Source organism: Cucumis melo, chromosome 3 (assembly GCF_025177605.1).
Source record: "Cucumis melo cultivar AY chromosome 3, USDA_Cmelo_AY_1.0, whole genome shotgun sequence".
NCBI lineage: Eukaryota > Viridiplantae > Streptophyta > Magnoliopsida > Cucurbitales > Cucurbitaceae > Cucumis > Cucumis melo.
Genome location: NC_066859.1, coordinates 27,175,238 through 27,199,976, shown reverse-complemented (window position 1 = coordinate 27,199,976; position 24,739 = coordinate 27,175,238). Strand labels below are relative to the sequence as shown.

At 30.1% G+C, this 24,739-nt stretch overlaps 3 protein-coding genes across 16 annotated transcripts in view; 1 reads left to right on the top strand and 2 right to left on the bottom strand.

Annotated features, from left to right (window-relative positions):
- LOC103488249 (pre-mRNA-splicing factor cwc-21-like) overlaps positions 1–10,164 on the bottom strand; it is a 29,040-nt gene extending 18,876 nt beyond the window's left edge. For 3 of the 13 annotated variants that reach the window (XR_001762441.2, XR_007819482.1, XR_007819480.1), the window contains exons 1-5: positions 9,647–10,153; positions 9,372–9,426; positions 9,161–9,289; positions 8,845–8,899; positions 8,635–8,762 (exon numbers count right to left, since the gene is read on the bottom strand). The gene's annotated coding sequence lies outside the window, so the exon portion shown is untranslated. Of the gene's footprint in view, positions 1–8,634; positions 8,763–8,844; positions 8,900–9,160; positions 9,290–9,371; positions 9,427–9,646 lie in introns of all 13 variants that reach the window. The other 10 variants (XR_007819483.1, XR_007819485.1, XR_007819486.1 and 7 more) reach the window with 7 other exon arrangements.
- Positions 10,165–11,503: 1,339 nt separating this feature from the next.
- LOC103488248 (uncharacterized) lies at positions 11,504–14,329 on the bottom strand. Of its 2 annotated transcripts, XM_008446888.3 has the most exons (9): positions 14,065–14,329; positions 13,760–13,991; positions 13,521–13,583; positions 13,013–13,052; positions 12,773–12,837; positions 12,572–12,685; positions 12,359–12,487; positions 11,934–12,007; positions 11,504–11,653 (listed from the first exon to the last, which is right to left on the bottom strand). In XM_008446888.3, exons 1-8 carry the CDS (start codon positions 14,145–14,147, stop codon positions 11,939–11,941), a joined length of 795 nt encoding a protein of 264 aa, XP_008445110.1. In that variant the 5' UTR covers positions 14,148–14,329; the 3' UTR covers positions 11,504–11,653; positions 11,934–11,938. The 2 variants fall into 2 exon arrangements, 1 of the variants encoding a protein (XP_008445110.1); XR_007819477.1 differs by lacking the exon at positions 11,504–11,653 and having other exon boundaries at positions 12,577–12,685.
- Positions 14,330–15,552: 1,223 nt separating this feature from the next.
- On the top strand, positions 15,553–16,977 carry LOC103488250 (acetylglutamate kinase, chloroplastic). Its single transcript, XM_008446892.3, has one exon. The coding sequence runs from the start codon at positions 15,705–15,707 to the stop codon at positions 16,776–16,778; it is 1,074 nt and encodes a 357-aa protein (XP_008445114.1). The 5' UTR covers positions 15,553–15,704; the 3' UTR covers positions 16,779–16,977.
- Positions 16,978–24,739: the final 7,762 nt, after the last annotated feature.

Here is a 24,739-nt window from a genome sequence, read left to right as displayed (position 1 = left end):
ATCGCTAAACATTTTTTTCTATAGTCCTATCCACGACAATTCACCTCATATCTCAAATAAAAACTTAATCCAATAGACAAATTTCACTCTTAGTGCAGTATCTCAACACTTAAATCAAATTGAATAATCTTTTCTCGAAATGATGGCAAGAGTTCTTTAATCCAAAACTCGAATATCCTTACTTTTCTTATTGTACCATTTATAATCCTCCATTCGATTTTCTATAATTTATTTGTATAGCCAAACTTTTTGTACTATATAGTTGTCCATGACAAATCATGTATCCCTTAAATAAAAACTTAATCCAATTAACTAGTTAAAGTAAAAAATGGGAAAAGAAAATACCCAAAGACAAGAAATGTGGGAAGGGCGGTGATGATTATTGATTTGGTTTTTAGTAGATGATGGTACCAAAAAGTATTTATTACCCATCATTACCCTAGTCCGGCTCTAGGTTAATGGTGGGTAATACAGACTTTTTGGTACAATCCTATGCTAAAAATCAAATCAATAATCATCACCACCGTCACACTTTTCTTGTCTTTTATTTTGTTATTTTCTTTTCCCACTTTCTTACTTTGGTATTTTCCTTTTCTACTTTCTCTTTTCTTCCTTACCTACAACATCAATGCTTATCTAATTTGATAATCCTTTGTCTAAAAGATGACAACCAGCTTCTTATTCCTAAACTTAAACTAAAATGTCACATTTCAAACCAACTGTCATATCCAAACTTTTCCTTTTGTATCGTCAACGATCCTCTGTGTCCGTTTTGAATTTTAGTTAAACAACCAATATTTTTTCCCATACCTATGACAATAGCAAATCACCTCATCCCTCGAATAAAAACTTAATCCAATAGGCAAATTTCATCTTAGTGCACTATCTCAACAATTAACCAATTTGAATAATTGTTTCTCTAAAACAATGGCAAGAGTTATTTAATCATAAACTTTAAGTCCAATGTCAAACATCATTCCAAAACTCTCATATCTTAACTTTCATGTTTGTGTCGTTATAATCCTCCATGTGTCTTTTGACAATGTTATTGCCAAACATTTTTTCCCGTATCTATGTCCAAAGCAAATGACCTCATCCCTCAACAAAAAACTTAATCCAAAAGGCTAAACTGACTCATAGTACCCTATCTTAATAATTATCCACACTTCAATCCTTCACACTTCACTAAGAACAGTTCTGATGTACCAAGTTTCTCCTCCTTCACACTTCTTGTTCTCTCATATTGAAGATTCAGGTGTGCAAGTTATTATATTTAAATGGGCTCCTCTTAGGAAAGTTGTCAAGTTTTTGCTATCTTTTTAGCTTTCTACATTTGTCTTATTTTGAAAAGACTTTATTTTGTATGTTATGTTTCTCTTTGACTTCGTTTCATTAGGCATTCTTCTTTTTGTTGCCTAAGTTTTCACTTTAGTTTTTATTCCCCTAGTTCCTTTGCACTTAGTACAATACTCTTGTACTTTAAGCTTTAAGTCTCATATACTATTGCTAAAAAAGAGGCTTTTATCCTAAACTAGAGTAATGTGCATGTCACACTTCACTGAGAGCTTTAAGTCCAATGTCATTTGAGAGAACTGTCAAGTTTTTGCTATCTTTTAAACTTTATACTGTTGTTGGTCTTGAAAAGTCTTTATTCTGTTTGATATGTTTCTCTTTGACTAAAGTTGTTTAGGCTTTCTTCTTCTTATTGCCTAAGCTTTCACTTTAGTTTGTATCCCCTTAGTTCCTTTACTCTTAGTACAATACTCTTGTACTTTGAGTTTAAGTCTCATATACTATCATTAGAAAACAGACTATAATCCTAAATTAAGAGTCCAATGCCAATGTCACACTTCACTAAGAGCTTTTAGTCTAATGCCATTTGAGAGAGTTGTCAAGTTTGGACTGTAATTTTAGCTTTCAACAATTGTTTCATCTTAAAAATGCTATGTTCTTTTCGTTACGTTTCTCTTTGACTTCGTTTGTTTAGGTTTTCTTTTTCTTTTTGCCTAAGTTTTCACTTTAGTTTGTATTACCTTAATTCCTTTGTTTCAAGTGCAATACTCTTGCACTTTAAGCTTTCAATCTCATATACTATCATTAAAAAGGAGGCTTTAATCCTAAACTAACGATCCAATGTCAATGTCACACTTCACTAAGTGCTTTAAGTCCAATCCCACTTGAGAGAGTTGTCAAGTTTTTGCTTTCAACTTTCTACAGTTTTATTTTCTTCATTATGTTTCTCTTTGACTTTGTTTGCTTAGGCTTTCTTCATCTTGGCACCTAAGTTTTAACTTTCATTTGTATTCCCTAAATTCTTTTGCTCTTAGAACAATACTCTTGTACTTGGAGCTTTAAGTCTCATATATTATTATTAAAAAAGAAGCTTTAATCCTAGACTAAGAGTCATGCCAACGTTACACTACACTAAGAGCATCAAGTCCAATGCCAATGTCATACTTCACGTCTCAAAAAAAAAATGGCAAGAGTCAGTTAATCCTAGACTAATAGTTCAATGCCACACTTAAATCCAAAACTCTCATATCTTAACTTTCTTTTTGTTTCGTTTATGAGTCCCCCATGTATCCTTTTTCCTATGTAATTTGTGCAGCAAAACTTTTTTCCTTGTATCCATAGCTCAGGCAAAACACCTCATCCTTTAAAAAAATTTAATCCAATTGGCTACTCTCTTAGTGCACTATCACATCACTAATCTAATTTGATAATTTTTTCTCCGAACAATAGCAAGAGATACTTAATTTTAAACTTGTAGTTCAATGTCACACTTTACTCTAAAAGTCAAATATCTTAACTTTTCTTTTTGTATCGTCTATAGACATTCATATGTCTTTTTCCAATATCATTTGTAGAACCAAATAATTTTTCCTATATTGATATCTACCACAATCACCCTTAAATAAAACCATAATCCAATAGGCCAATCTAACACTTAGTGCATTATATCAACACTAATCAATTTTGATAATCGCTTAGTGCACTATATCAACATCAATCAACTTTGATAATCATTTCTCCATACAATTGCAAGAGACGTTTAATTTTAATCTTAAAGTCCAATGTCACACGACAATCCAAAACTCGCATATCCTAACTTATCCTTTTGTGTCGTCGGTACTCATGTATGTGTCTTTTCCCGACTTCATTTGTGTAGCCAAACGTTTTCTCCTATATCCACGTTCACAACAAATCACCACGTCCCTTTTAATAAAAACTTAATTCAATTGGCTAATCTCATTCTTGGTGAACTACCTCAACAGATAAAAAAATTTAATAATTCTTCCTCCAAACATTGATAGGAGTTAATCCAAAACTTTGAGCCAATTGTCACACTTAAATCCAAAACTCGAATTTATTTACATTACTCCGTGTGTCGTTTATAGTCCTCCATGTCTTCTTACCAATTACATTTGTATCGCCAACTTTTTTTTTCCTATAATCATTTCTATGGAAAATACCCTAATTAAAAACTTGATCCAATTATAGCTAATATCACTCTCATAGTGCACTCTCAACACTAATCCAATTTGATGATTCTTTCGTCAAAGGATGACAAAAGTTCTTTAATCCAAAACTTGAAGTAAAATATTATGCTTCAAAACACTCATGTGCGAACTTTTCTTTTTGTGCTGTCTATAGTCCTCCACATGTCTTTTTCCAATTCTATTTATATAACCAACGTTTTTTCTTATTTCCATGTCCACAAAAAAATATATAATCCCTAAAAAAATACTTAACCCAGTAGACTAATCTCACTCCTAATCCAATTTTATAATACTTTCAACAAACAATGGCAAACATTCTTTAATTCAAAACTTGTAGTCAAATGTCACACTTTAATTCAAAAATCACATAGCCAAAACTGACTCATTGTGCAATATCTTAACACTTATCCAATTCACTAATTCTTTCTCCAAACGACAAGAGTTCTTTAATCCAACATTTGAAGTTCAATAAAACATTTCAATAAAAACTCATATATCATTACTTTCCTTTATGTGTCGTTTATAGTCCCCTGTGTCTTTTGATAATCTTTTCTCCAAACAATGGCAAGAGTTCCTCCTTAATCAAAATCTTGAAGTCTGATATTCATCTTCACAACAAATCACCTCATCCCTTAATTAAAATCTTGATTTAATTGACTAATCATACTTTTTGAGCACTATCTCAACACTAATCAAATTGAATAGTCCTTTCTCCAAACAACGACAAAAGTTGTTTAATACCAAACTTATAGTCCTATACCACCATCAATAAAAAGCTCTCATATCCGAAGTCTCCCTTTCGTGTCGTCTATAGTCACTCATGTGTCTTTTTCCAATTTCATTTATATTATCTACCGTTTTTTTATAACCATGTCCAAAGCAAATAATCTCATTCCATAAATTAAAACTTAATCCAGTAGGCTAATCTAACTTTTGGGTGCACTATCTCAACAACTTGCACACCTGAATCTCCAATGCTACACCTCAATCCATACTTTTCTTTTTGGGTCATCTATTGTCCTCGTTGCGTCTTTTTTCAATTTCACTTGTATAGCCAAACTTTTTTTCCTATATCCATTTTGACAACGAAACATCACATCCCTTCAATGAAAACTTAATTCAATTGGATAATCTCACTTTTAGTTCATTATCTCAATCCTTAATCCAATTTGAGAATCTTTTCTCCCAACAATAGCAAGAACTTATTTTATACAAACTTAATTCAATTGGATAATCTCACTTTTAGTTCATTATCTCAATCCTTAATCCAATTTGAGAATCTTTTCTCCCAACAATAGCAAGAACTTATTTTATACAGAACTTGAAGATCAATGTCAAACTTCAATCCAAAATTCTCATATACTAACTTTTCATTTTATGTCATTTATAGTCCTCCATGTGTCTCTTTCCAATTTCATTTATATAGACAAACGTTTTTCCAAAATCTATATCCACGACAATTCACCTCATCCCTTAAATAAAAACTTAATCAATTAGGTAAATCTCTCTCTTAGTCCAGTATCTTAACACTTAATCATATTAAATAATCCTTTCTCGAAACAATGGCAAGTGTTCTTTAATCCAAAACTCGTATATCCTTACTTTTATTTTTGTGTCATTTATAGTCCTCCATTCGATTTTCTCCAATTTCATTTGTATAGCCAAACTTCTTTTACTATATACTTGTCCATGACAAATTACGTATCATTTAAATAAAAACTTAATCCAATTGGCTAATCAAAGTAAGAAAGTGGAAAAGAAAACATCCAAATAAAAGACAACAAAAGTGGGAAGATAGAGATGATTATTGATTTGGTTTTTAGCAGAGAATAGTACCAAAAAGTATTTATTACCCATCATTACTCTAGTCCGGCTCTAGGTTAATGATGGGTAATACAGACTTTTTGGTACAACCCTACGCTAAAAATCAAATCAACAATCATCACCGCCGTCTCACTTTTCTTGTTTTTTTCTTGATATTTTCTTGTCTTTTATTTTGATATTTTCTTTTTCGAATTTCTTACTTTGGTATTTTCCCCTTTCTACTTTCTCTTTTCTTCCTTCCCTATTGCCTCAATTCTTATTCAACATTTAATCCAATTTGGTAATTCTTTTTCCAAACAATGGAAAGAGTTCGTTAATCCAAAACATAAAAGTCCAATGCCAGACTTCCATCTAAAATTCGAATATCCAAAACTCGTTTATGACTGTTCATGTGTCTTTTTCCAATTATATTTGCATAGCCAAACTTTTTTTTCTATAAACATGTCTATAGGGTCTCACCTAATCCCTTAAGTAAAAACTTAATCCAATTAGTTAATCTCACTCTTAGTACACCATCTCTACACTTTATCCAATTAAATAATCCTTTCTCCAAACAATGACAAAAGTTCTTTAATCTAAAACTTGAAGTCCAATGTTATGCTTCCATCAAAACTCGCATATCCTTACTTTTTATTTGTGCTATTTATAGTTGTCCATGTGTCTTATTCCAATTATATATGGATAGCCGAACCTTTTTTTCCTATAAACATGTCCATGAGATCTCACTTAATCCCTTAAGTAAAAACTTAATCTAATTATAGCTAATCTCACTCTTAGTGCATTGTCTCCACACTTGATCAAATTTGATAATCCTTTTTCTAAACAATGGCAAGAATTCTTTAATCTAAAATTTAAAGTCCAATGTCACACTTTCATTCAAAACTCGCATATCCTTACTTTTCTTTTTATGTTGTTTATAGTTGTCCATAAGTCTTTTTCCAATTATATTTGCATTGCCAAAGCTTTTTTTTCTATAACCATATCAATAGGATCTTACCTAATCTCTTAAGTAAAAACTTAACTTAATTATTTAATCTCACTCTTAGTGTGCTGTCTTCACACTTAATCCAATTTGAAAATCCTTTCTTTAAATAATGGCAAGAATTCTTTAATCCAAAATTTGAAGTCCACACAATATCACACTTTAATATGAGACTCTCTTATCCTAACTTTTCTTTTTGTGTTGTCTATTGTCTTTCATTTAATTTTTTTTCAATTTTATTTCTATAGCCTTTTTCTTATCAACACAATTTTGAATAAATGTTGATCTTATCTTTGTCCTTTCCTCGTTCGGTGGCATGATATATTGTTTTCCTCTTATATCCATGTCCATGACAAATCACTTAATGCACTATCTCAATACTTAATCCAATTTCATAATCTTTTCCCTAAAAAATTGCAAGAGTTTTTCAATACAAAACTTGTAGTCCAATGTCACACTTCTATCCAAAACTTTTGTATTCTAAAACTTCTTTTTTCCTGCAATTAATAGTACTCCATGTCTTTTTCCAATTTCATGTGTAACCAAACTTTTTTATTGCATATTCATGTCTGTGGCAAATCATCTCATCTCTTATATAAACACTTAATCCAATTCACTAATCTCAGCCTTTAATCCAAAACTCTTGTATCCTAATTCATCTTACTTCCTCACAACATACATAAGCATAGATCTGCATGTTAAGATAGTCTTTTTTTTTTCTTATTATGTATATTCAACACAATAGTCCTCCATGCGCCTTTTTTCTATTTAACTTATGTAGTCTAGCTTAATCACACCTACTCTACCATATTAATCTTTCACCTAAAGAATGAAAATAGTTTTTCAATCGAAAACTTAAAGTTCAATGTCACACTTTAATCCAAAATTCTCGTTCCTAACTTATGTTTTTTCCATTTAATAGGTCTCCATGACCCGTTTTAAAATTTTATTTCCATAAATCATCTTCTTTTCCAAAATTCATGACCAAAGTATATCACTTCGTACATTATATTAACACTTAACCCAATTGGCTAATTTTTTTTTCCAAAGAATGAAAGGACTTTTTAATCAAAAACTTGTAGTCCAATAACACTTCTCAATCCAAAATTCATGTATCTCAACTTATCTTCCTTTCTCATTACATACATTAATCTACTTGATAGTCCTTCATGAGTCCTTTTCCTAATTCAGTTGCATGGTCTATTGTTATCCTCCCATATTCATGTCCATGACAAATTACTTAGTGGACTATCTCAACACTTTTGTCTAATTGGCTAATCATTTATCCAAATAATGAGAAGATTTCTTTAATAAAGAACTTGTAGTCCAAATTCGCGCTTTAATCCAATGTTATCTTCCCTAGTCCATGTCTATGACATATCACTTAATGTAATATTTGAGCACTTAATTCACATTAATAATCCTTAAGAATGACAAAATTCCTTCAATGGAATATTTGAAGCCCAATGTCATGCACCGAGGCAAAATTCTTTTATTGTCCAAGACAAATCTCTGCATGCATTATATTAAACTTAATCTAGTTGGCTACTCTATTGTCTGAATTGGGAGCTCTATCTTTCATGGTTGATCTTTGTTGTGTATTGAGTTATGGTCGCTTATCTATTGTTGTCTTTCTTCTTATTATTATTATTATCATTCTTCTAGTAATTTTAAGCACAAGTCTCTTTTCCTTTCATCAATGAAAAATTCTCTTTCTTCTTTAAAAAGAAGTTACATAAAAAAGTCTTTTAATTACCCTTTAGGTCCTTTGTTGCATATTCGGACCCCTTTTAGGTTTTTCTTAGGTTTACTTTGTATTCTTTCATTTGATCTCAAATGAAAGCAAGTATTTTCATTATTTAAAAAACAAAAAAAAGCTAACTTGAAAATTCATGTAGCTTTGATGGTTGAAACTTGTTAACCTTTAGAGGTTGAATGGGGAGTAATTTCCTATTCTACTTTTAATAAAGTATAAGTTATACTTTTAATAAAGTATAAGTTATACTTTTAATAAAGTATAAGTTATACTTTTAATAAAGTATAAGTTATACTTTTAATAAAGTATAAGTTATAGCACTCAAGTATGCGGTTCAATTTATAGAATTCTATAAATGAATACTCCCCATGAAGTTCAACACAACAAACATAGATATCTATATGAAATTTTTCAGCGATAAGGACTTTATTTTCCCTAATATTGGTTGGGCATGTTTCATTTAACCAATGAAATTCTCTTATCCTATATCAGCAGTACTAATTATTTTGAGAATTTATGTCTAACTGTATCCATAGTAATTTACCATCTTGAAGTGAAGTGGGCATACATACCTCAAGGTCAAACTTGAGTTCATTTCCAAGTTAGGCATTGAATAAATCTCAGCCAGTAGTCCAAGAATGCCCGTGGTCCAAGGGTTTGGAGGTTGGTATGCTAAACTACTTTGACACGGTTCAAGGATCTACAGCCATAATAATATAAAGGTAAGATCAGGATACTCAAAAAAAACTACCAAAAATATTCCTTACACAGTGTGCCCATACCTTGACCTTGGAAGTAAATGGTATTTACTGCAATCATTAGCCCCTTTTCATGTGCCTGTCAAAACAAAAAAATGAGTACGAAGAAGAAAATAATAATAATAAAACAGAAACTAACATTAAGAAGTATGGTTTTCAAGGAAACAAAAATGATGTAAAGTGGAAGAAGTCTCAAACTTTATTTTCCCAAATATTGGTTGGGCGTTTTTCATTTAATCAATGAAATACTCTTATCCCATATCAGCAGTACTAGTTATGTTGAGAATTTATAGCTAACTGTATCCATAGTCATTTACCATCTTGAAGTGTGCATACATACCTCAAGGTCAAACTTGAGGTTCATTTCCAAGTTAGGCATTGAATAAATCTCAGCCAGTAGTCCAAGAATGCCCGTGGTCCAAGGGTTTGGAGGTTGGTATGCTAAACTACTTTGACATGGTTCAAGGATCTACAGCCATAATAATATAAAGTTAAGATCAGGATACTCAAACAAAACTACCAAAAATATTCCTCACACAGCGTGACCATACCTTGACCTTGGAAGTAAATGGTATTTACTGCAATCATTAGCCCCTTTTCATATGCCTGTCAAAACAAAAAAATGAGTACGAAGAAGAAAATAATAATAAAACAGAGCTGAACCAAACCCTGTCAAAGGATAAAACATATTTCATATTTTTTTCGTTGTAACTGCACGTTGAATGTTGCCAGAACATTTTCAAAAATAATTAAGACAAAGACAAACCAAAACCCCACATTAAGACAAAAATAAACCAAAACCCTATAATCACACCAAGTAAAGTACCTTCACACCCGAATCAAATAACCCAGGGAATCCTCAGGAACGGTCTCCATACTGAGTTTCCGCTTAAGTGGGTTAGAAGAGGGAGGCCTTGGTGGAAGTGGGCTCTTCGATCTAGCCGGCGAGGGTTTAGAATCGGGAACCATGGAGTTGGGATCTGACGGTGGAGAATTTTCTTTGGAAGACGACTTGGGTTTCAGAGGGATCTTCCGCCCTTGATTCCGGCGCCGTTAGGGCTAGGAGAAAGAAGAAGGCGGTGGATCGGCGAGATGGGCATCTTGCAAGTTAGGGTTTCTTCGCTGCAGAAAGTGATTCAATCTTAGAGAAGTGGAATTTGAGAGATAGGAAGAGTGAAGATTTTGAGAAAGACAAAGAAGACAAGAGAGCGAGAGAGAAGGGAGGGAGGAGAGGGACAGAGTGAGAGAGAGTTTATCGTTGGAGAAGAAGGATGTGGAAGCAATTTGAAATGACAGAGAAGACGCAAAGGGAGGGTTTCTATTACAACAATAGAACGAAGAGAGTATGATCGTTATTAACGTATCTTTCAATCTATTAAATTATAGCTAATCTTTAATTAATGACAATTCATGATAGGATAGAAATTTAATGCCCATCAACATAGTTTAAATTATTGACTATTACCGTTTAAATAACTAGTCGGTAAGATACTTCACTTTAAATTTCAAAAAATTTCAAACTTTAAATTATGTTTAATAAATTTTAAAATTTTTCTAAATATAATAATCAAATCACTTCAAAAATTGTACTATATAAAAAAATTAAAGATTTATTTGACACCAAAATTAAAAACGTTAAATATTTATTAAACTCATTTAAAGTTTAAATTTTATTGTAAATAAAAATTAAAATTTGTTAATTATATTATTTTATAATTAATTTATTATTTATTTAATACAAAGATTAAAAAAGTCAATTGGAACTATTGATTATTTTTTCAAATTCCTACCTTCATGTTAACACATCGTCTAAGAGATAAAACATGTTAAAATATAAAAATTTTATCTATTTATTTTAATAATTTAATTTCTAATATTTATGAATTTTTATCTAATAATGAAATCTGAAAAGAGACTTTGTAATCTTTTATCTTCTCCAATTATGTATAAAGATCTATCTTCAACCATTTTCTTCCGAACATTGAATTTCTCCCTACTTATTGGATTGTTTTTCTTCACATGTTTGTTTACTCAGTTACTTTTACTCACCATGATAAACCATGGATGTGTGGACATTTGTAACTCTTTCAGCAATTAATTAATATTGTTTACTTAAAGGTCAACGTTTAAACACTTATGATTACGTGGTTTGTTGACATTAGTCTATGATTAATTCCAAATTTGAGAATTAATGAGTTTGGAAGTCTCTATGTTCGAAAAAAATTAAGATAATGATTACAAATATTTAAATTTTAATTAATATTGTTTGTTACTCGTTTCAAATTCCATCCACCATAAGCAAATCTATGATTCATTTGTAGTATATATATGTCAATTATTGAATTTTTTCTAACAAAAAACTCCTATGTTAGATGAATTTTAGATTTATCACTGTTTTATTTAATTTTTATTTAAATTTCTTGTTACCAATACATCTAAGTTTGAAGATTTAACAGTGAAAATACATTTGTATTATGTTAATCATTGGGTTTTTGTAATAAAAAAACTACGTTTTAAACAAATTTTAGATTTTCCATCGTTTTATTTAAACTATTATATGGTTACTAATACATTGCGGTAAATTTGCATGTTTGATGGTCAACACTCAAAAAAAAAATACGGAACTATAATAAATTTGAAAGATATAAAACAAAAAATGGAGAAGTTTTAGAGGTGTTGAAAGTAAAATTGTAATTAAAACGACAACCATACATTTCATATTTATTTATTGTTTATAATTTAATACATTAAGTTACTTAAAATGGTATCATAGTACAGTACTTTTTTCCTCACTCTTTTATCTTCCCACTCAACAATTATAGGTTACATCGCTCTACAATGAAAACAACAAAACAATTGTTAAATTCAAATACTGAAAATTTAACAGAAAAAAAAAAACAGTACATAACAAGGTTTACTCATTTACTAAAATTAAGTGAGTTCATCTAAATTGTTGTTTCTCAATTCAATATATAAAATCGATTAAAATTGTCATGTGGAGTAAATCTCAGATAAGTGTTTGCTTCCCAAAAACATGATAACTAGTTATGGTTACACTTTTTTTAACATAAATTATCTCAGGTGCACATGACTGATATCAGTAAAAGAGTTACCTTTGCTATGAAGTTGTTCTTTCTAACACTCCCATTTGAAATTTCCTGAGGTATTCTCTTGACCTAATGTCAGCCTGAATCATATACGAAGTAGACATCACATCTTAGCAATCTCACATCAATATCTCAATCCTAAAGCAAGATTCAAACATGAATCCTATGTAGAAAAGTCATAAATCAAGAGCAAGCATTGGATATTCAGTTCACGGAAAAAAGGTGAGGAGGCTCAATAATATATTTACTCCACCCTCCATATGAACCTATGCAACAATCAACAGGTTCTTTTCGACACAAAACATAGCCCGACCTATTTAGACTAAAAAGTGAACTTCTATAACAGGAACTATAAGAATTTATCGGCAGAATTTATAGTGAAGAAGTCATAATCACATTATGGATATCTTTCAACCAAATTTATGTTTTACCTGTCGGATAGGTTCTGGAACACGATATTTGCAAGTGATTTTAACAATCTCAATGGCAGTATCAAGCGAAACACGATGACCAATTGAAACGTATAGAGGTTTCAATGAATCAACAGTAGATCTCATAGCCTGAAAGGAGAGGAAAGCATGTGAACAATGAAATTAAGAACTCAGCCAGATTAAGTTACCAAAAAAAGATTATATATCATTTACCACACCCCAAATGCTTCCAGAGATACCCTTCAAAGTTATTATAGAATCGTTATTTTTGCCTTCGGAAAGAAGTTTCCTGACGCTGGTCTGGGTAAGACCATCAACATGATGCAGCTGAAATTGACATTGTAGAACAGATCAGAATACTTGATGGGGTTAAACATTTAAATCAATGGTATGTTATATGAAATTGAAACTCACATTCTTGCCAATTCCAATTGTAGGCAAATTAGCAAGAACGCCAAGATGACTGGCCAAACCAAAACCTACACGTTCCTCCCATGGACTGGTCAGTGTTCCAAGATAGCATATTATATTGATATTTCATACTACTACAGATATTCAATTAAGCTTTAAGTTGTATTACACCACAGCCAATTACAACAATTCCAAAAACTAGAGAGGATGCCACCACTAAGGACTTTGAAGAAAAAAAAATACCTCGAGGATGGAGTATTCCATTTCCATCAACCATCAATAACTGGTCCAATAAAGAAAAAACAGTCATTTGAAATGCAAAAATATCCAGTGTAGACTATTATTAGAACCAAGGGTTAAAATATCAATGTAGATATTAATGGATATCAATTTTACTTCAAACTAGGTTATTTTGTTGTTTGTTTCATAGACATATTGGAGCTAAAAGATCAATTTTTTGAAGTTCCAAATGTATTTATCTCAAACAATCTAGTTCACGAATAAATATACACATTTGAGTATCGATGTTAAACCTTTCGATTTAAAAATATATTGATATATCAACAACAGTATCCGAAATTCCCGGTTCAGGAGTAACAAAACTGTGGTAGTTTACAGATTCATATATGCATTTTGAAAAATTATGATGACCTCCACAAAAGAAGAAGTATCTCAGATGATTTCAGCATAACAAGAAAATATTGTTTTTGAGTGGCATAAACAAAGCCAGCCCAGGCAACTAAACATTCACCTGTGGATACAAAAGAGGAGCTCTCTTTTTCATCCTTTCCAAAAGCTCCAAGAGAACTGGGGCCTGAAGAACCAAAGCAACAAAATGTATCTAATTACCAAGATTAAATCGCTTGTGCCACAGGATTTCAAATAAGATATCAAGAAATACGATCATTAACATTCATCGGAACAGAGGAACTCTACGAATACATAAATAAACTAATAATAGGCAAAACTAACAAATGAGGGAAAGGAAACCTCTCTAAATGCGAGAAAGCCAGGGACATAAGGAACTTGAACAGTAACAAGAGAGAAATCATCATAAACAACTTGAAGAGTTTGAAGATCCATAACCACAAGCGTACCACACGCAACTGACGAATCTTCCTTTAAGAAGCTTATATCAACGCCGCCGACGTATTTCAAATCATCCCCGTTCCCTTCCAGATCATCTTCTTTGATCAGTTTCTTCTTCAGCAAATCTTGCGCTCTGAAAAGTAAAGCAAAGTTTTAAGGTAAATGCAAATGGGAGATTCTCAGAAAATGGAAAAATCTTCGATTACTCGATCCAATTCTGAATTTCAACCGAGGAAGTCGTTGACGCCTCGGAATACGATTTCACTTGTTTCTCTTCTTCGGACATCATCTAACCCTGAAAGAATTTCGCCAAAGCGTTGTAAACGTTCGGTGCCGGCGAATTGATCAACGGCCGGTTACAATATCGAGTCCGACCGAACCATTTTTTTCAAATAGAGCAAAATTTAGCTGTCAGTGGGCGCGGTCGGTCGATTCTCATCAGATGGAGTTCATTTAATACTAAAAGAATTTTTAAAAAACTTCTGTATAAAACTTTTCATATGGATGCTAACTGACTCCTCTCATTTTTCGACTAATCGATTGATTCGATTTTTCGATCACTTCAACAGTGTATAAGTATGAACTGTTACGTGTTGCATTTCTAAATACTTTTTCCATACATCGTTTAAAATAAATTTTCTTATTTAGTACTAATGGGATATAGTTAGTCCACCAAACTAAACAACGAGTTTAGGTGGACTCGACCTCTAAACATATTAGGAGGTTTAGGTGAGCCCATCAAGACTATATCATAAGATTTAAAAGGTTATTTTAGTTCGACGTCGAAATCAAAGTTTGGAAATTTGATGTTCGTGATATTGAGATCCCAATTTTATAACAATGCAATGGAGCTTTAGAAAAACTTTATATAAACTAATAGAATTGGATGTAAATTTTTATAATTAGATAATGAAAATTTGATTGAAAATTAGATCACAATCGATCATTTCTAATGGTAACTCCCGTAAAATAAGTCAACATTTAAATTTATATTGTATAGGAGCATTTTTTGGGTAGAAACAATAAAAAATTAATTACATAGGATAAAAAGTTTAGGAACAGTTTGAGTTGAAATATCATAAAAATAAAGTTCATTTATTAAAATAAACAAAACCCACGTCAATACAATTTTTAAAATAACATATACATGTTATTTTTGTGTGGGTTTTTTAAGTCCACTTTATCTCGAAAGAAAAGTTTCGAATTTAAAATAAAGTCAAAATTTGAGTAAAAATTAAAACTTAAAAAAGTATCAGGTTAAGAAAAGTTTTGACGTTGGAAATGACATTAAAATGCTAAACAAAGACAGAAACGGAGAATGTATTTCTTGTCTCTAACTCCATTCAATGTTTTTGCTCTCGTAGTATAATTACTTAATGTTATGCTATTATTCTCAATTTCCATTCAATTGTTCAAATACCTCACTAAAAAAGAAAGAAGTTCAAAATAAGTATAGTCTCAACATTTCGATTTATTATTTTATTTTTATTTTTTCTAATACACAAACCACGTATAGTCGTTAGCATGCTTGATTTCATTGAAGTTGGATTTAGGGTATCATTATTGTTTTTATTTAAAGAAACTTTTTAGTACATGACGAAAACATAAAATAATTGTGATAAAATTTTATATTATTATTATTATTATTATTATTATAGTATTTTTCGGAAATTACGAATTTTCCTCTTTATTCAAATTAATCCAACAAAGAAAAAAGAAATTGTAATAAAAGTTTCTCTCTGTTTTATCACGGGCTTGCTCTCCCTCTTTAATCCCTAATTACTCTTTCCCAATTCTTCTCCGCCCCCCTCCGCTCTTCACTCTCCCCCGTCGGTTCGATCGAAAAATGCCGGCAGTCGAAGGCTTGTTAAGCCCATCCGCATCCAAGCTATTTACCTCTAAATCCTTGCTCAATCCTTCCATTTCCAGTTCCTTGATCTTCTCGCCCGCTCCGCGATTGCGCAGATTACCTTCTTCTTCTTCTTCTTCTTCTTCGTCGTCGTCGTCGTCGCTGTCGATCAGATGTTCAGCCACTCAGCAAATGGAGGCTGTGGTTGATTCTGTTACTCCAGGGCAGTTCCGAGTTGATGTTCTCTCAGAATCACTGCCATTCATCCAGAAATTTCGAGGTAAAACGATCGTTGTCAAGTACGGAGGTGCCGCCATGAAATCGCGGTCACTTCAAGCTTCGGTTGTTAATGATCTTGTTCTTCTCTCCTGCGTCGGCCTTCGACCGATCCTAGTCCATGGCGGTGGGCCGGAAATCAATAACTGGCTCAAACGCCTCAACATTGAGGTCGTTTTCCGCGACGGTCTTCGAGTGACCGACGCCGAGACAATGAAAATAGTATCGATGGTATTGGTCGGCGACGTGAATAAGAATCTAGTTTCATTGATCAATAAGGCAGGAGCATCAGCCGCAGGGCTCTGTGGTGTGGACGGCCGGCTACTCACGGCTCGGCCAGCTCCTAACGCGGCACAGTTAGGGTTTGTAGGCGAGGTCGCACGTGTGGACCCTACGGTTCTACAGGCACTTCTGGACAAAGGCCACATTCCGGTGGTCTCATCGGTGGCTGCCGATGAGTCAGGGCAGATGTACAACATCAACGCGGACACAGTCGCTGGAGAATTAGCGGCGGCGCTAGGGGCAGAGAAGCTGATCTTACTAACGGATGTAGCAGGGATTCTGGAAGATCGTGATGATCCGAAAAGCTTAGTGAAACAGATAGACATTAAAGGAGTGAAGAAGATGATGGACGAGGGAAGAATCGGCGGAGGGATGATTCCGAAGGTGAATTGTTGTGTCCGATCGTTGGCTCAGGGAGTGAGGACGGCGAGCATCATCGACGGGAGGTTGGAGCATTCGTTGCTGCTAGAAATCATGACAGACAATGGAGCTGGAACCATGATTATTGGCTAAGGTTAGAAATTTTGAAGCTTTGAAGCCGTTAAATTTTCTTGGAAGTGTATAATTTTTATAAATGGCGAAATATGACTGATTATCTAATGGGGAAAACAGATTTGGATGAATTTGTAATGAGTAAATTGGAATTGAATTCGCTAGAGTCTGATGAAATCTGAATGTGTTCATTAATAAAATTATGATCAAAGTTTCATTCTTTGGATTCTTAGAATTTTATTTTGGGTTGATTAGGATGATTCCGATTCTGATTATTATTATTACTTTTAAGGCATAGCCATTCCTTTGATCTCAATCATGGTGGACTGAGAGTATATTTTATTTACTTTATTGGATTTCTTACTTCAAAAGTGGTTAGCCACAGGTATAATTAGAATCTCTTCTTCACTTGACAAAGAGCCTCTACATAATCTCCAGAAATTGTTTTCTGATTAATTTTAAGAGTCTTACAATTATTAAATTATTGAAAACTAATTTTAATTACACTTAATTTAGAGAATTATATTAATGTAAATGCTGAAAATATTTATAAAAATATAACAAATGAAATTTCAGATTCTACAATCAATATTATAAGTAAAGTTAAACTATGTCTGTACAGAATTCTTTTTAAATTGATTAAGTTATAGTTGTAGAGAAATATACGTTAATATGTTGATATATTCGAAAAATCGAGTGTGGCAATTTGTGAGATGAACCTCGTCATCGACGTTGGACTGCTAAAATAGTATATTCTAAACTTTATCCAATATATGTGTATATATTATGAGATGGAATCGTAAAAAATGATAAATATAACAAAAAAAAAAATATTTATAAAATATTTTATTATATATTATAAATATTTTAGTTTATTTTATTATATTTAAAAATATACCTATAGGTTAAAGTTTATAGTAAATTATATTTGTTTTTACTCTATATTCTTTATCGTGTTTAAAGAAGTATTGAATCTTCAACCTTAAGGAGTAAAGGTGTTTGAGGTTTCAATTACTATGCTTCGATTCACCTTTTCTTTACTGTATCAATGATGTACGTGTGTATATGTATTTTGCAAGTTTGCTAGGATAATCATTTTGTCTACAAAAATTAACATTCAAAGTGTTGATAATTTACATTTTTCTTAAATACAGTGGTTGAATTCTTAACGAAATTTTAAATTAAAAAAATTGTTTTTAAAATTTTGTTTGGTTTTTAAAACTATTAATCCAATATAGATACCAAAGAAACAAAGTTAGCAAGGTAAATAATATCTAAAGGTTTAATTTTCAAAAATCAAAACCAAAATCGTTAGAAGATCGGAGATTTAATTTTTAAAATTTATTTGTATGTAGCATGTACTTAGTTATAAAATCTCAAAACGTTTAAAGGCATTAGAGTATAGAATCAACAAACTAAAATGTCAGGTGCTTAACAAATTTATATTTAATTAAAAAATATGTTTGTTATCTTGCTATATAAAAAACTTACCTTATTGAGTTCAATAACTATACAATAGACATAAAACAAAAAAGTTGCCTACTATTTGATCCGATCGATTTTCCTAATAAAACTTCAAGTCAACTGTTTCTTCCTTTAAACTATCCGACTCATCTCCAAAATGTTTCCAAATGACATCACATCTTAATGTGTTAAAAACGACTTTTCATTCATTTGAAATTACACGACACGAGATGAAGAGTTAGTAATTCAACAGTACTCTAACAAATATACAATAAAGATTTGAATGAAGAGTATATGTCTCCCTACATATCCAAATAGGAAATGACATAATTGAATGTCACTCATGGAATAAATTTTGGCTCCATTAGCACAAAGTGACAAAGAAAAAGAAACACACCAATAAAAAGAAAAAAAAAAAAGTGAAAGATGGAGGACCAAAGTGGAAATTTGAGATGCCAAATTCGATTTTCCTTTCAAATGAAGCCTCCAACAATAAACAATGTATCAAAATATCATGCAGGTTGTGTTCTATTTTGAAATTGGTTAATTTTTTTGTTTATTTAGTTTGTCCTTTCTATCGATTTTTAATTTACTCTCTACTTTTTCGTTTTTCAATGATTTATTTTAGCATTTGCTCGTTTTTACTAAATCCCTACAATTAGTGGTATCAGAAAGGTGCGAAGTAGCTCGACTGTTAATAGACTCTGTTTCGATTGAGTATCTCGACCTATGGATCTTTATTGAGTTATGATCCATACATAATTGAAAGATAAAACAATTGTTAGATAGATAGAAGTTCGATAAGTGATAGGGAAGAAGCTAGAACGATGATCATAGAACGATGATCATTGAACTCATATAGTATAGGTTAAATTACTGTTGTAGTTTTTATATTTTGAAATTTGTTCAACTTTACTCCATGTATTTCAATCGTTGAATTTGTTAATGTACCTTCTATAAATCTTTTTGTTTATCAACATAGTGTATTTTGTTGTTTGAGAATTATTATTAATATCAAATTAATTTTGAGAGACTAGACAATTGAAAGTGGAAAAATAAAATCGAGTAAACTTAAAATTTTGATGATGAAAATTGAATAAGTTTAAAAATATAGGATCAAAATCATATTTTAACAAAATTATTATTATCATTTAACCAATTTTAGAAAACAACTTTAAACAATTAAATTTAAGATTTATTAGTATCAAGAAACTAAAAATAGATACTCAAATGCTCAAACAAATCTAAGAGTAGATAAGAATAATAAGATTCTAAACGCATATTTTCCTATACGTACAAGGACTTTAAAAGAGTGGTTGAATAGGTCGATTAATTATTATACACAAAATTGAAATTTATGAAACTTATTGAATATAAAATTAAAATTTTAAGAACATATTAAACGGTTTATTATAATAAAAATATGATAAATAATTTGAATCCAAAACCCTTTTGTCTTCCGATATTTAATGGCATCGTCATTATTTGCCGTTGATGTAATTTGAATTTTTGTTAAATTTTATAAACATTTTCGTTCATTTTATTATATTAACTTTAGATTTAGATTTAATGTTAAGCCAAAAAAAATTAAAAGATAATAATTAAAAAATAATAATAATTAGTCTTTTGTGCAGTTAAATTTGTGACGGTTGATAGACGGCGTTAAGAGTTCCGTTTATGTGCGGCTGTTTGGTGCTGCGAAAGGACGGATCTCTGGATTCTCGTTCACTCCCATTATCCAATTACTTTTTCTTTTTTTAAGAAATCCTTTTTTCTTATTATTATTCTATTTTGATACACACACATATATATATATACACACACACACAATTTCAGTTCTCATAATTTAAACCTTATTAAATTTTAATCCTCCCACTCCTAATTATTCAAATTTAGTATTCATATTTTTAATAAATTTTTAAATATAGTCCCTTTAAACTATTTTTACTAAAATTGAAAAAGAGTAATGACAATTTTCATGAAAAAATTAACAATAAACTTGTTGTAATTGATATTGATTTTAAAATCTATCTAAACTACACCAACAATGAGTGAACTATAAAAAGGTATAGGACTAAAATTGAATAGGGTGTCAAAAAGATATTTCAGCTTTTTATTTATTTGTATTGTTTATTTTATAAATTCCAATCACCAAACCTTTTCGGGATATCGGAGGTGGAGTGAATTGGAGGCATACAAATAATAAAGAAAAGGGAAAAAAAAAGAAAAATCAAAGAAGAAAGAATAAAAGACGCTCTTTACAAGTGAATTCAAATATAGTCCACATGATGAGATACATGTAACATAGTTTTCCTTTTTAATAGAAAAGTTATGATAAATAATAAAATATTAATACGTATTATACTGATAGAAGTTTAGGGATGTCTATCAATGATATAATATTCTTAAAGTTTACTACAATTTGATATGTTATGCTATATATGAAAATATTAGTTTTTAAATATCTAACAAAATTTAGTTGTTTATGTTATTAATTCTACAAGACTATTATGTTTCATGGTTACTTTGTAACTGCATATTTACACTATGCCTTCTAATTTTAAATTTTTAATTAACTTAGAGCACAATCAAGTAATTTAATTAGTATGGTTTTTGTTATATTTTGTCGCAATTTGAACATAGGATAAACGATATATACGTGTCCTTTGTTTTCATCACTAAATCAACATATAACCAATTCAACGTATGAATTTTTTTTTTATATTCTATCAATAATATAAATTGGTAGTATTGAAATCTTCTATCAACTCAAAAACATACATTTATAAGTTTATTAGTGAATATCGTCGATATATATAATATGAAATTTTGTTATATTTTATAAATATTTTTAATAGTTTATTTATAATAACATCTCTTTTGGAACAAAAGTTGTTGAACAAGGTTGGTAATGAAAAATAAAATTAGTATTAAAGGCTCTTGGTACAAAATTAATTAAGAATAACATTTTAAAAAAACATTTTTCTTTTTTTAGTATTACGACTCAAAGTTAATACACGTATTCAATACAATGTTGAATCTATACATTTAACAAACAAAATAGTGATGATAATCAAACTTTTTTAATGTTCAATAATGATAAGTAGATATCTCCTTTAGAATAAATAAATTTGAAAGTTTTTTTTTATTATTATTATGCTAAATGAAACAACAATTTTATTTTAAGTGTGGTAAATAATTTCTAATATAAAAACATGTAAAGAAAATATCAATCTATATCTTCAAAGCTTCGGTGTTACCTCGACTTAAACTCTAAACAATCATTCTAAATGATGATGTAAGTGTATCAATTATTTACACACTCCTCGACATTTATTAATTGGTTGAATATTTTGTAATTTAATTATATGGACCAAACACATCTATAATTTTATTGTAAGCAAATCAGTGTAGCAATTAATTATGATTACTTTAAGATATCGTTTTTTCACATCAATTTCCATTTATGTGTAAATTTATTTATTCAATTAAGTTTTACAAGAATGAATGATTAGAGTACATGTGTGGATAATTCTCGAAGCAAATTGTTACAAATTAGTTAGCGTCACACGATATTTTTCAAACAAAATGTCGTGGTGGGTGTAAGTTCTTTTAGTACAAGTACAAGAACAATAAGACGAGAGACTAAACTTCCGACCTCTAAGAAGATAGATTGTGTAAATTACAATTGAGTTAAATTTACTCCTAAGTAAGAAATGTACAATAAATTCATCACACGTACAAGAGTTCGTGATTTTAATTAAAATAATTACAGCGTCAAGACATGAATTAATCCAAATTGAAAATTTCGAAGGGTAAAACGGAGAGAAAAGATAGAATTTAAAAAGAAAATGAAATATAAAAAATGTTAATATTTTTTTAATTAGAAAAAAAAAATGAAAAAGAAAAAAGAAAAACTAATAAAGTATTTTGCATATTTTTAGGGTTGAAAGAAATGGTCCATCTCATCTCCTTTTAGTTCTATGAAACCAAAAATAGCAAAAATCCAAAAATATAAATTGACCAAGCGTAGCATAATTTTGATGTACCTGATTGCGACCCAACGTTAACTAAGGTCGGTGAAGTGGCAACCATGGTTAAAGGCCGTGACCGTTTGTCGGTTTAGCAATAAAGATCTTTGGTCGCCGTCAGTTTTATCGTTTTCTAATGACTCACCTTTTTAAAAGCGAAATTGAAGATGTTGAACGCCCAGACCAACCAACACCCCCCATCTCTAAATACCCCTTTGCTCCAAAAATACATTACTAATTTCGTTTTCGTAACAATTTAGTCATTAAATTTTATTCGATAATATTGTAATCATTATATTCTAATTTTATAACGATTTTTCAAAAGTTTAACGATTAATAAATTAAACAATTATTGATTTTTTTACTTTTAAATATACATTTTATTTAATTGCTTGATTAACTATATTTTAATTGAAGAGAAACTTAAGCATGCGATTATCAAAATTAGTGTAGCTAATCACAATATACGTGTATGTGTTAATGATCAAAGCATCTATGATTAGTCGCAATATATATATAGAGACAATATGAGACTATACGTTATTTCATATGACGTATGTTGAAATTTCTTGGTCATTTATTTGAAGAAATATAGTGAGAAATACAAAAATTAATGATATATTTACGTTGAAAAATGTACCTACTCTCTAATAATGAATTCATTTTTATTTTTTGATTTTTGAAAACCGAAATCATAAACCCTACTTTCACTCATGTACTATTTAACTTGTAGTCATGTTTATTTTTAAAAGAAATTAAGCAAAATTAAAATTTTGAAAGGACAAATACACTGTCATTTGACTATGAGTTGAAGCGTTTTCTATGAAAAATGACTAAACCCTAAATGAAACATAAAAAAGAAACTAACCTATACTTTAAAAATTAAAAAACAAAACAAAATCAAATTACACATACAACCCCAAAAGAAATTAGTAGTCAAAAGTAATATTTCATAAAGTAGATTATTCATAATTTTTTTTTCTTTCTTGGGTAAAATTAAAGAACCATGACAAAGTGATTCAATTTAAAAGAAAACACCATTTTCAAAGGTCATTTAAAAGCAAACAATTGGTCAACAACAAATTTAACGCAGTCAATGTTAAATTTTTTACTTTAATTAACACCAAATTTCAAGAACAAGACAAGAGATTTTCTTTGGGGATTTTGTTTTTTGAAGAAAAAAATTTCTTGGCTTAAATTACAAGTTTGCCTTTTAAATTTTGACCGTAATAACATATAGACAGTCATCTTAGAAGGACCAAAAGTAAATTTTGGCCAATTACATAAAATTTCAAAAAATTCACAATGCTATAGTACTAATTTATCTCAATAATATTGTATAAGAAAATGTTATAATACTAATCATTTAGACTTATTTAAACTTTGCCACGTAGATAAGTCCCGGTTACTTTAGCCATAAAGTAAGACGAAATTATACCCATAAACTTCTAAAATTAAAAATTAAGCTCTCAAATTCATCCGAATCTTAAAATTAGACATTCAAACTTATTAATAGTATAAATTGTACTGATTATTTAGATTTAGAGATTCTTCCCAATTCAATTTGGTAAATTGTGAAAAATAGTATTAAATTTTATTTTTTAGTGGTTTTTGCTTTATTTAAAACTAAAGAGAATTTGCATTATCAATTTCTTTAAAGAAAACTGCATTCTAAAAGAGGTATAATAATAATAACAATAAAAGAAAATAAAAATAAAAAATAAAAAAGGTGTTGTAATTTTAAATGTAAAAATAGAAAACTTATCTTAAGAACACCTTTTGACCGTATTCAACTATTGTAATTTCTGGGAAATAACACTATATTTTCGGGAATATATTTACTTAATATACAAAAATTTAGAAAAAAGAGATAAATTATAAGATCACAATCTGCTGAATAAACTTTGAAATGATAATAAATGAAAATAGATTTTAGATACCCAAATCCAAATAAGTTCCTTGAAAATCTGAAAAGGTTTTAAATAAAGCAATGAATTCCATAGATAACCAAATATTTTTTGAATCACAATCCTAAAACATTACCACATTATTATTATTTTTAGAATAGGTAATTAAGTTTCAAACTTTACTTATAAATGAATAACTTAATCATTAAGTTACATTTTAGATTCAGAAATCTCCTTCAATTAATGAAATTTCAGTATTTGAAGAAAATACAAAGAACCCAAATCATAAAACTTGATTCTTTTTTCATTCCAAAGTGACTTAGAATCTTAAACACACATGATTTGCTTGCTTCAGAAACAATTCAAACACAATTTCATAAATTAAAGAAATTCAAAACCTAAATTACACAAAACCCCTCCAAATGTTGCCTTTTGTGAAGGGAAAAAAATTCTTCCAAAAATGGTAATATCGCTGGACATTTCAAAATGCATATTGAATTGTTACTCAAAATCGAATGTGGTGGTAAATATGAAAGAAATTGATCATTGCATCGTTTTAGATCATTGCCATACATGACGT

Coding starts and splice junctions, on each gene's coding strand:
- LOC103488248 (XM_008446888.3), bottom strand. CDS start 14,147: ATGATGTCCGAAGAAGAGAAACAAGTGAAATCGTATTCCGAGGCGTCA. Junction 13,992..14,064: donor GAAATTCAGAATTGGATCGA/GTAATCGAAGAT, acceptor TTTACTTTTCAG/AGCGCAAGATTTGCTGAAGA. Junction 12,008..12,358: donor TTCCAGAACCTATCCGACAG/GTAAAACATAAA, acceptor TATATGATTCAG/GCTGACATTAGGTCAAGAGA.
- LOC103488250 (XM_008446892.3), top strand. CDS start 15,705: ATGCCGGCAGTCGAAGGCTTGTTAAGCCCATCCGCATCCAAGCTATTT.